This window comes from Kogia breviceps, chromosome 9 (genome assembly GCF_026419965.1).
Source record: "Kogia breviceps isolate mKogBre1 chromosome 9, mKogBre1 haplotype 1, whole genome shotgun sequence".
Classification (NCBI taxonomy): domain Eukaryota; kingdom Metazoa; phylum Chordata; class Mammalia; order Artiodactyla; family Physeteridae; genus Kogia; species Kogia breviceps.
Genome location: NC_081318.1, coordinates 93,728,645 through 93,741,022, shown reverse-complemented (window position 1 = coordinate 93,741,022; position 12,378 = coordinate 93,728,645). Strand labels below are relative to the sequence as shown.

The window sequence follows — 12,378 nt, the reverse complement described above, 5'->3', positions numbered from 1 at the left end:
TTATTCAAGATAGTTTTGGAAGTCCTAGCCACAGCAACCAGAGAAGAAAAAGAAATAAAAGGAATACAAATAGGAAAAGAAAAAGTAAAACTGTCACTGTTTGCAGATGACATGATACTATAGAGAATCCTAAAAATGCCACCAGAAAACTACTAGAGCTAATCAATGAATTTGGTAAAGTTGCAGGATACAAAATTAATGCACAGAAATCTCTTGCATTCCTATACACTAATGATGAAAAATCTGAAAGAGAAATTATGGAAACACTCCCATTCACCATTGCAACAAAAAGAATAAAATACCTAGGAATAAACCTACCTAGGGAGACAAAAGACCTCTACTCAGAAAAGTATAAGACACTGCTGAAAGAAATCAAAGATGACACAAACAGATGGAGAGATATACCATGTTCTTGGACTGGAAGAGTCAACAATGTGACAATTACTATACTACCCAAAGAAATCTACAGATTCAATGCAATCCCTATCAAATTACCAATGGCATTTTTTGTTTGTTTGTTTTGTTTTTCGGGGTTTTTTTTTGTGGTTCGCGGGCCTCTCACTGTTGTGGCCTCTCCCGTTGCGGAGCACAGGCTCTGGACACGCAGGCTCAGCGGCCATGGCTCACGGGCCCAGCCACTCCGCGGCATGTGGGATCTTCCCGGACCGGGGCACGAACCCGTGTCCCCTGCATCGGCAGGCGGATTCTCAACCACTGCGCCACCAGGGAAGCCCCTACCAATGGCATTTTTTACAGAACTAGAAAAAATCATCTTAAAATATGTATGGAGAACCAAAAGACCCCGAATAGCCAAAGAAGTCTTGAGGGAAAAAAAAAAACGGAGCTGGAGGAATCAGACTCCCTGACTTCAGACTATACTACAAAGCTACAGTAATCAAGACAATATGGTACTGGCACAAAAACAGAAACATAGATCAATGGAACAAGATAGAAAGCCCAGAGATAAACCCATGAACCTATGGTCAACTAATCTATGACAAAGGAGGCAAAGATATAAAATGGAGAAAAGACAGTCTCTTCAGTAAGTGGTGCTGGGAAAACTGGACAGCTACATGTAAAAGAATGAAATTAGAACAGTCTCTAACACCATACACAAAAATAAACTCAAAATGGATTCGAGACCTAAATGTAAGATCAGACACTACAGAACTCTTAGAGGAAAACATAGGAAGAACACTCTTTGACATAAATCACAGCAAGATCTTTTTTGATCCACTTCCTAGAGTAATGGAAATAAAAACAAAAATAAACAAATGGGACCTTAAGAAACTTCAAAGCTTTTGCACAGCAAAGGAAACCATAAACAAGACGAAAAGACAACCCTCAGAATGGGAGAAAATATTTGCAAATGAACCAATGGACAAAGGATTAATCTCCAAAATACATAAACAGCTCATGCAGCTCAATATTAAAGAAACAAACAACCCAATCCAAAAATGGGTAGAAGACCTAAGTAGACATTTCTCCAAAGAAGACATACAGATGGCCAAGAAGCACATGAAAAGCTGCTCAACATCACTAATTATTAGAGAAATGCAAATCAAAACTACAATGAGGTATCACCTCACACCAGTTAGAATGGGCATCATCAGAACATCTACAAACAACAAATGCTGGTGAGGGTGTGGAGAAAAGGTAACCTGCTTGCACTGTTGGTGGGAATGTAAATTGATACAGCCACTATGGAGAACAGTATGGAGGTTCCTTAAAAAACTAAAAATAGAATTATCATATGATCCAGCAATCCCACTACTGGGCATATATCCAGAGCAAATCATAATCCAAAAAGACACATGCACCCCAATGTTCACTGCAGCACTATTTACAATAGCCAGGTCATAGAAGCAACCTGAATGCCCATCGACAGACAAATGGATAAAGAAGTTGTGGTACATATATACAATGGACTATTACTCAGCCATAAACAGGAATGAAATTTAGTCATTTGTTGAGACATGGACGGATCTAGAGACTGTCATACAGAGTGAAGTATGTCAGAAAGAGAAAAACAAATATCGTACATTAACGTATGTATGTGGAAACTAGAAAGGTGGTATGGATGAGCCGGTTTGCAGGGCAGAAGTTGAGACACAGATGTAGAGAACAGATGTGTGGACACCAAGGGGGGAAAACTGCTGTGGGGTGGGGACAGTGATGTGCTGAATTGGGCGATTGGGATTGACATGTATACACTGATGTGTATAAAACTGATGACTAATAAGAACATGCAGTATAAAATAACAAACAAAACAACTAATACTAAACTTTCTTTGGGTTATTTGTATGGAACTATGTTAATATAAATGTTTCAGACATTACATGAAATTTCTAAAAATCTTATATGTTCTGGTATAATAAGTCATAATTCTAGTTATTACTTTAAAATGTATATCTCAGAAATAACTAAATTTCCTTGTCAATTGCATTATTATGAACTTTCATCAAATCTTTAACTGTGGTCATTTTTAAGTCTTTTGTCATTTACAGACAGTTCTGGGTGTACTCTGATGCTTTTGCAAATATGTTCCTAAAAAGGGGTTTCATCTTCAAGGAATTCATGGAAAAGACTGACAAGTACAGGTTTCTGGTAACTGACTATACTGCTGAACTGAATGAATACGCATTTTCAGAACTCTAATGGAAAACTGATGAACTCATAAAAGTGCTAACAAAAGATCAAGATGAAAAAAACAATTAATTACACTGGACTGAGTGAACTGATAAGGATTATAATTTTTGTGACTTTCTGTTTGAATAAAAAAAAAATCCCACAAGGACTCAGAGGCAAAAAATATACAAATCAATTTTCACTGCAAAGTAAAGGAGCTATTACAGTGGAGGATTACTGGACTGAATGTCAATATTATGACATAGTATGAGTGTGTTTTGTGTTTGGTAATTACAATCATTGTTGCTTTTGTTGTGGTCATCCATTTACAATGCTTGGTGTCAGTCTATTTATCTCTTGTAAAAATAAAATACAGTGTGTGTGTGTGTGTGTGTGTGTGTGTGTGTGTGAAAAACAAAACAAAACAAACAAAATAATAAAATACTAAAAAAATAAAAAAGAATACTCTATCCAGCAAGGTTCTCATTCGGAATTTGACAGAGAAATCAAAAAGCTTTACAGACAAGCAAAAGTTGAGGGAATTCACCATCAACAAACCAGCTTTACAACAAATGCTAAAGGAACTTCTCTAGGCAAAAAAGAAAAGCCCAAAACTAAAAACAAGAAAATTATGAATAGGTAAAGCTCACTGGCAAAGGCAAACATACAGTAAAGTTAAGAAATCATCCACACACAAATATAATACCAAAACCATCAACTGTGAGGAGAGTAGAAATGCAGGACATTGGAAATGTATTTGAGATTAAAAGACAAGCAACTCAAAACTATCAAAACTATCTTGTTTATATATATATATATACTGCTATATCAAAACCTCATGGATGGTAACTGCAAACCAAAAATCCACAACAGAAACTCACATACTTCCTGATTTCGAACTATATTATAGAAATCCAAACAGTATGGTATCGGCACAAAAACAGACACAAAGGTGAGTGTAATAGAACAGAGAGCCCAGAAATAAACCCACACATATATGATCAATTAATTTATGACAAAGGAGCCAGGACTATATAATGGGGAAAGAAGAGTCTCATCAATAAATGGTGTTGGAAAAACTGGACAGCTACATGCCAAAGAATCAAACCAGTTCATCTGTACCATTTTTCTACAGATGAACCAGTCTGCAAGGCAGAAATAAAGACACAGATGTAGAGAGCAAACGTATGGACACCAAGGGGGGAAAGCAGTGGGTGGTGGTGGTGGTGGTGGTGGGATGAATTGGAAGATTGGGATTGACATATATACACTAATATGTATAAAATAGGTAACTAATAAGAACCTGCTGTATAAAAAATAAAATAAAATTCACACACAAAAAAGAATGAAACCAAACCACTATCTCACACAATACACAAAAATCAAACTCATAAAGGATTAAAGTCTTAAATATAAGACCTGAAACCTAGGGGCTTCCCTGGTGGCTCAGTGGTTAAGAATCCGCCTGCTAATGCAGGGGACACGGGTTCGAGCCCTGGTCCAGGAAGATCCCACAGGCTGCGGAGCAACTAAGCCCGAGCGCTACAACTACTGAGCCTGCGCTCTAGAGCCCGCAAGCCACAACTACTGAAGCCCCTGTGCCTAGAGCCCATGCTCTGTGACGAGAAGCCACCGCAGTGAGAAGCCCATGCATGACAACAAAGAGTAGCCCCCACTTGCTGCAACTAGAGAAAAGCCCACGTGCAGCAATGAAGACCCAAAAGCAGCCAATAAATAAATAAATAATAAATTCTTAAAAAAAAAAGACCTGAAACCTAAACCTCCTAAAAATAGATGGTAAGCTCCTTGACATGGGTCTTGACGTGATTTTTTTGTATTTGACCAAAAGCAAAAGCAACAAAAGCAAAATAAACAAGGGGAACTACATCAAGAAATCTTCTGTACAGCAAAGGAAGCCATCAACAAAATAAAAAGGCAACCCATGAAATGGGAGAAAGTATTTGTAAATCATATATCTGATAAATGGTTACTACCTAAAATATATTTAAAAACTCAAGCAACTCAATAGGAAAAAAAAAAGAAACAATCTAATTATAAAATGGGCAGAGGCTCTGAATGGACCTTTTCCCAAAGACATTCAAATGGCCAACAAGTACATGAAAAGGGGCTCTACGTCACTAATCTTCAGGGAAATACAAACCAAAACCACAATTAGCTATCACCTCACACCTGTTAGAATGGCTATCCTCAAAAAGACAATAGATAACAAGTGTTGGTTAGGATGTAGAGAAAAGGGAACCCTTGTGCACTGTTGGTGGGGATGTAAATTTCCAATCACTATGGAAAATATGGAGGTTCCTCAAAAAATTAAAAATAGAACTACCAGGGACTTTCCGGCGGTCTAGTGATTAAGACTTCACCTTCCAATGCAGGGGGTGCAGGTTCAATCCCTGGTCAAGGAGCTAAGATCCCACAGGCCTTGTGGCCAAAATACCAAAACATAAAACAGAAGCAATATTGTACCAATTCAATAAAGACTTTAAAAATGGTCCACATCAAAAAACACTTTTAAAAAATTCTAAAAAAATAGAACTACCACATGATATAGCAATTCCACTTCGTGATTCCACGAAATCACCACCTTGAAAAGAAATTTGCACTGCCATGTTCACTGCAGCATTATTTACAATAGCCAAGACATGGAAACAACCTAAGTGTCAATCGACGGATGAATGTATAAATAAAACGTGATCACACACACACACACACACACACACACACACTCACACTCACACATACATACAGTGGAATGTTATTCAGCCATAAAAAAGAAGGAAATCCTGCCATTTGTGACAACATGGATGGATCCTGAGGGCATGATGTCCAGAGAATTAAGTCAGACAATGAAAGACAAATACACAGTGATCTCACTTTTATGTGGAATCTAAAAAGCTCAACTCACAGAAACAGAGAGTGTCATGGTGGTTGCCAGCGGCTGGGGGCTGAAGGAAATGGGAAGATCTGGGTCAAAGGGTACAAAGTTCCAGTTATAAGGGCAATGAGTACTAAGAGTATAAAGTACAGCTTGGTGACTATAGTACTATACTGTACACTTGAAAGTTGCTAAGAGAGTAGACCTTAAAAGTTCTCATTGGGCTTCCCTGGTGGCGCAGTGGTTGAGAGTCCGCCTGCCGATGCAGGGGTCACGGGTTTGTGCCCTGGTCCGGGAAGATCCCACATGCCATGGAGCAGCTGGGCCCGTGAGCCATGGCCGCTGAGCCTGCGAGTCCGGAGCCTGTGCTCCGCAACGAGAGAGGCCACAACAGTGAGAGGCCCGCATACGGCAAAAAAAAAAAAAAAAAAAAAAAGTTCTCATCACAAGAAAATTTGTGGTGATGGATGTCGACTAAACTATGGTGATCATTTTGCAATACATACAAATGTCAAACCATTATGTTGTACACCTAAAACTAATACAGTTTATCTTAATTTTAAAAAAAAAGCTCACCCTCCAAAACATAAGGGTGATGCTGACAAAATGGGAATTTCTCGAGTCTTCTTCAAAGAAAAAAGTGTAGCTTCAGGAAGGGACTGTGAGCCACTTATTTTGTAAGCTGCCTGGCCAAGGTACTGGTGATTTGGGGGGGCAGTAAGACTCTGTCAGTGTTCATCATGTTGAGTAAGTATAAGTGAGAAGGTATCTGAGTTCGGGTCACCTGACTCTACTTATACAGAAATACCTCTGACACAAAGACAACAAAGTAGGCTTTGGAAGTAAGGGTAAGTCCAAATCTTTTTTTTTTTTTTTTTTTTTCAAATCTTTTTTAATATGAATTTTTTTCCCCTTGTGCCAAAAGGGAAAGAAACCTTTCACCCACTCCCTTCTCTGAGAACATTTCCTTGAGCAAACTAGTAATTGTAAATCCTTTGTCTGTCCCTTTGATATAAATATACATCTTTTTAAAAGCTAAGTAAGCCTCTTGCCGGTTTACAACCCATGAAAATCTTTCTTAGCGGCTTTGGTGTCATCTGAAGTGTAAACATCAAGGAAGATGGAGTCCCCATCTCCTTGTCTCTGTGTGAGTCAGAGCTCGGTTCTTGGCTCTGTGTTGTAACTACGCGGTTATCATAGATACTGAGAAGTCTTATTTTTCTTCTACATAACAGCTATCAGCTAACACAAATACCACCCCAACTACCTGTGAATTTAGAATGAACTATGTGTAGCAAATGGTTCTGTCAAGTCCTCTTAAGAACAAATTACTGTTTATCTTGAGGGCATATACTTAATATGAAATAGGTTATAGGTTATATCTGGCTGGATACATAAAGGGGTGAGAATTCTTTGTCTTTGCAATCCCATTAGCAGATTGCCCGTGATGGGCGTAGCAATCTGGTTTAATGCTTATTCTCTAATAAAGCTATTTAGTTCTTTCCTACATTTTTAGAGAGGAATTTCTTGGTTGGCAGGATATTTTATTTTTAATTATTTCTGTAACAGCTTCCATGACCTGAAATACCCCCCAGAACATTCAACAAGTTGTTAGAATCCTGAATGCAGCAATCAATTTTTGGACCGAAACCTAATCATGTACTTGTCCGCCAGGAGGGTGTCCTCCATGCAGACAACTGTTCTAATTTGATATACATAGCTATATCTGTATCTCCAGGATATCTCGCATACTTTGCACATATATATAGACCACGGCGACTTCAAAGTACCTGCCCTCAGAACTGCCCCTCTGGCGTCCCTTCTTCCAGGCTAATTGAACGCAGAATTTCATCTATCGCCCCAGAATCCCCCTGGTAACACAAAGGCAAGCTTTAACGCTGAGAGGCAATCAACACGTTTTGAGAAACAGCCCTTCGCTGTGACGCCAGCCTCAGACAAGAAAGTCTGGGCAATTTTTCATCCCGGAATTCTAAACAAAAAAATGGAGGCAGGGAACCAGCTGTGAACCCTACACTCACCCAATCAAGTGGAAGACCCGTCTTTTGCACCTGGGCTTCCCGACTTCGCCCTTCTCATCACTCCCTCCCTGGCTGGGCTCCTTATTTACTCCCAGCACTGGAAAGCCACGAGCACCTGTGGCGTCTTCAACCCCCACTCTGGGAAAGCCACAGTCCCAGTCCCCGCCCACCTGCCAGGCACCCCGTGGCCTCACCTGCGGACCGCGAGGGGCGCAGCCGTAGCCCGGGGCCGCCTCGCCGCCGGCCCCGCGTCAGCCAGTAGAAGCAGTAGCAGGCGCCGGCCGCTAGGACCAGGCCCGCCGCCACCCAGCCCACATCCCGGGCGCCGCTCATGCTGCCGCCGGGGACACGCGCAGCGCTGGGCCTGGCGCAGGATGGTTCGAGGCCAGAGGGTGCTGTCGCCGTCCGGGTTCTAGCCGACGGAGAAAGGAAACGGGCGACTGAGCTCCGCCTCTCGGAAACCGCCCTGTCGGCCCGGACGCTTCCCGGCGGTTTCCTGGAGTCTGGGCGGAGCGCGGGTGAAGGAGAGCGAGACTCGGTGAAGAGCTGCAAGGACTGAACGCCCCAAGAGAACACACCAGGGGCCGCCCCCGCCGCCCGGAGGCGGGTTCCCGCCCCGGCCCGAGGTTCTCCTCCCTCCCAGCAATCCGAGGCCTCGGAGTGGGCGCTCAGAGCAACGCAGCGCCCAGCCCCTCCCCGCTACGCAGCGTGGTTGCTGGGGCAACGCCGAGACGCTCTAACCCCTAGCCAGGCGCGCCTCCTGCTGCGCGGAGCGTGAAGAGCAGGCTGGAAGCGCAGAGTTTCAGCAGGGCGTCTGGTCATGGCCTCGCTGCGCCTTGCCAGCCCCAGGCTGAGGAACTACTTCAAGGAGAACTACATTCCTCAGGTCTGCGAGGTACTGGAGCCAAGTGGCACCGGAGTTAGAAGAGAAAGGAATTGGAAGAGATTTTCCCAGAGGAGAGACTGGGGTTTGGTGGAGAGAGGGAGTGGAGGTTCAGAGGAGCGAAAAGGAAAGGATGCAGTCAAATTTGGGCAGGTCGGGGCTTCCCTGGTGGCGCAGTGATTGAGAATCCGCCTGCCGATGCAGGAGACACGGGTTCGTGCCCTGGTCCGGGAAGATCCCACATGCCGCGGAGCAACTAAGCCCGTGAGCCATGGCCGCTAGGCCTGTGCGTCCGGAGCCTGTGCTCCGGCAACGGGAGAGGCCACAACAGTGAGAGGCCCGCATACCGCAAAAAAAAAAAAAAAAAAAAAAATTTGGGCAGGTCGGAGGTCTGGGCTGAACATACAGATCAGAGAGTTGAAGACAGAGGGGTGACAGTGGCTGAAAGGGGGGAATGGGTGACATCTCCCAGAGAGAAAGAGCAAAGGGCCTCAGGACAGAAACCCCAAACTCCAACTTTTAAGTTTTGGACAAGAGGAGCCTGAAGACTAGAGGAGTGAGAATGAAGTGATGTGGAGACAGAGAAGGAAAAGCAGGAGAGTGTGGCTTTATGAAGAGAGTGGGCAATAGTGTCACCTACGATAAGGACCTGAAAAGGTGTAGTGGATTTGACCCAAGGTGAGTTTGGGTTTTCAGTAGAGCGATGAAGGCAGAAAATAGATTTAAGTTGGCTGAGGAGTGGAAGCTGAGACCTTTAGATGGAAGGTAGTTAGCCCTTTGTGAAGGGAAGGACAGCACAACCAGGACTTAAACAAGGAGGCAGGACTGTCCTTACCCACCCGCCTTGTAACAGGAGGGAAGGAGGACAAGGGGTGGATAGGTTTTGTAGGTTTGGGGATAGGAAGACAAGAAAGTTCTCTTCTGGTGACTTCCATTTCCTCTGCTAATATTAGGTGAAATATTTGCCAAGAATGAGTATGTTTGGGTGGGGATGGAGGGTGCAGAAGAGGTTTTGAGTAGTTAAGTTATGTGGAGAAGGAGGGTGAGTTAGATGTCTAGGGAAGGGAAGAGAAGGAGAGCCAGGCAGTGTTGAGAGCCCAGCTTGGGGTAGTAACTCTCCTACGCAGGTGGGAGGGCAATTCGGTATAGTTCCTCCTTTTTGGATGGTAATTTAGAAATATGTATTAAAATGTTAAATATGAATACCCTTTGACCAAGCATTTCCACTTCTGAGGATCCACTTTAGAGACATATTTGCACATGTAACCAGAAGGATGTACACGTATATTCATTATCACATTGTTCATAGTGAAAATGGTTATTACCTAAGTGTAAGTAAGGGAACGGGATATTATGTAGAATAAAATATACCTGTACCTTTTGAGAAGAAGGGCTCTCCATGACATATTAAATTTTAAAAAGAAAAGAAAAAAATGCAAATTGCTTAACAAAGTGTCTACTACACTCTAGCTACCTATCTGATTTCATATATGTATGTATATGTGTATATATGTGTTTATATGTATATATATGTACATGCATATATATATCTATATTTAAGACAACAATACATGCATAGAACATATGGCAAACTTAACAGCAATGTTTTGGGGAATGGTTTTAGGAGAGAACTCTCATCTTTTACTCCATATACGTCTGTATTGTTTTAATTTTTTTATGATGAGTATCATTCATGTTTTACCTCTGTACAATTATATTTGAAAATGTGTAGAAAGCATGGTACTCATCTTCCCAGTTATATGATTTTCTCAAGCCGCACTCAGTAAATCAGATGCAGGTACACAAATAAGAGTTGACTTCATCCAGGATAGGAGTTTGCCAGACATATATAATGGAAGGGCAATGGTGAGGGAGCTAAGCTTTTGAGAGTGCCTGAAGTGATGGGCCAAGGACTCTAAGGACTGGGGGGGAAATGAGAACAAGATGTAGTACTGATATGTGGGTAGAAAGTAGAACTTTGTAAGAGGTGAATGAAGAGGGGTAGAGAGGGAGTAATTGAGTGAGGGAGCTGGAAAATAGGAGATGGGTGTCAGAAAGTGGAATGTGTGTTTAGTTCTCTCTCAGTATCTTCATCTTTTTGTTTTAGACCTTTTCCTTGGTCAGATATATTAACACATGACTTCATAGTGCAAAATTCCAAACTTATAAAAAGGAAACGGACTTAGTTTCCAAGGGGAGAACCTGAAAAATCTGTGGATCATCAATTTTCCCTCTTTGAAACCACTTTTGTACTATCATATCAATCCAAGTAGGCCCGGAGGGGTGAAACTATCCTGGGGAGAAAGAGCCTCCTCAAAGGACCTAGTACACTTGTCCCTCAGTATCCTCAGGGTTGGTTCCAGGACCCGCCATGGATACTAAAATCTGTGCATGCTCAAGGACCTTATATAAAATGGCATAGTATTTGCATACATTACATCCCACTGTATAAATCACCTCTAAATAAATCGTCTCTAGATCACTTATAGTGCCTAATCCAATGTAAATGCTGTGTAAATAGTTGCCTGCACATAGTGAACTCTTTTGCTTTTTGAAACAATGGAAGTCTTTTTTGTTTTGTTTTGGTTTTTTTGCGGTATGCGGGCCTCTCACTGTTGTGGCCTCTCCCGTTGCGGAGCACAGGCTCCGGACGCGCAGGCCTAGCGGCCATGGCTCACGGGCTTAGTTGCTCCGCGGCATGTGGGATCCCGGACCAGGGCACGAACCCGTGTCTCCTGCAGCGGCAGGCGGATTCTCAACCACTGCGCCACCAGGGAAGCCCAAAACAATGGAAGTTTTTCCCAAACATTTTGGATCCACATTTGGCTTAATCCATGAATGAAGAACCTGCAGATACAGAGGGCTATTTAAGAGTCAGGCTAAAGCCACTCTGAGTGATGACTCAGTCCAAGCTGGCCATGGAGCAGGTAGCACACCTGGACTCAAGTTGAGGGTCAGGGAACATCAGGGAAGTAGTAACCTCTCCTTGCCTTGCTCTCCACTTGCCATAACACTACATGGCTGCAAGAGGCATCCCTGGTTCCTCCTCTGCATGAGAGCACCTCTGCCTCACCAGCCTACCATACTGTTTTGCCCCTAGAGAAAAGAGGCCCTTAGAAGTGCTCCCCATTGCCTAAGATGATATTCTTCCGAGGAGTCCTTCACTCACCTCTGCTACCACGTTACCAGCAGGTGCAAGAGAGCCTCACACACCCACCTTAACCTGGTTACCTGCTTCCCCTAAGAGACTATCAGGCTGAGTCCCATTGTGTCTCATATCCCTGTACATCTATTCGCCTGACCCAATTTGCCATGCCTAGCACTCTTCTAAAACCCACCTTCTGCAAGTTTTGGAATACATCATCTTTCATCACAAATTTCTATGTATATTTAACCTCTTCTGAACTCCACCTACCTGTCCTGAATAAAACCCGGCTGTCTACTTAGGATATCATTTTCCTGCCAACTTTTGAATAGAGGCTGTTTTTTTTTTTTTTTTTTTCAATCTTGCTTGATTCACTGGGCTTACTGAATCTGTTGACTGATATTTTTCATCTGTTTTAGAAAATTCTTGGTCATTTTCAAATTCTGCTTCTACCTAATTCTCTCTTCTCCCTCTGGGACTCCAATCATAAATATGTTAGCTTTTTTTTTTAACTTAGTCCTACATGCCTATGCCTCTTTTGCTCTATTCTGTTTTTTCCCCATTCTCTTTTCTGTGCTTAAGTTTGGATATTTTTCATTGACTGTCTTCACATTTACAGATTCTATTTTATGCTGAGTCTCATCTACTGTGAAATACATCAAATGAGTTCTTAATTTGAGATGGTATATTTTTCAGTTCTAGAATGTCCATTTGATTTTTTTATACATTCCAATTAATATTCTGCATGTTTTCATCCATTTTGTCTATCATTTCCTGTTTTCTTTAACA

General features: G+C 42.3%; 2 protein-coding genes across 2 annotated transcripts in view; one reads left to right on the top strand and one right to left on the bottom strand.

The window, feature by feature from the left end:
- The window catches only part of ARMC10 (armadillo repeat containing 10), a 38,119-nt gene extending 29,736 nt beyond the window's left edge, over positions 1-8,383 (bottom strand). The window contains 1 exon segment of the mRNA XM_059074545.2: positions 7,756-8,383. Coding sequence (XP_058930528.1) covers positions 7,756-8,383 — 628 coding nt within the window.
- The window catches only part of FBXL13 (F-box and leucine rich repeat protein 13), a 123,200-nt gene continuing 119,203 nt past the window's right edge, over positions 8,382-12,378 (top strand). The window contains 1 exon segment of the mRNA XM_059074540.2: positions 8,382-8,456. Within this exon segment, the coding sequence (XP_058930523.1) occupies positions 8,382-8,456 (75 nt within the window).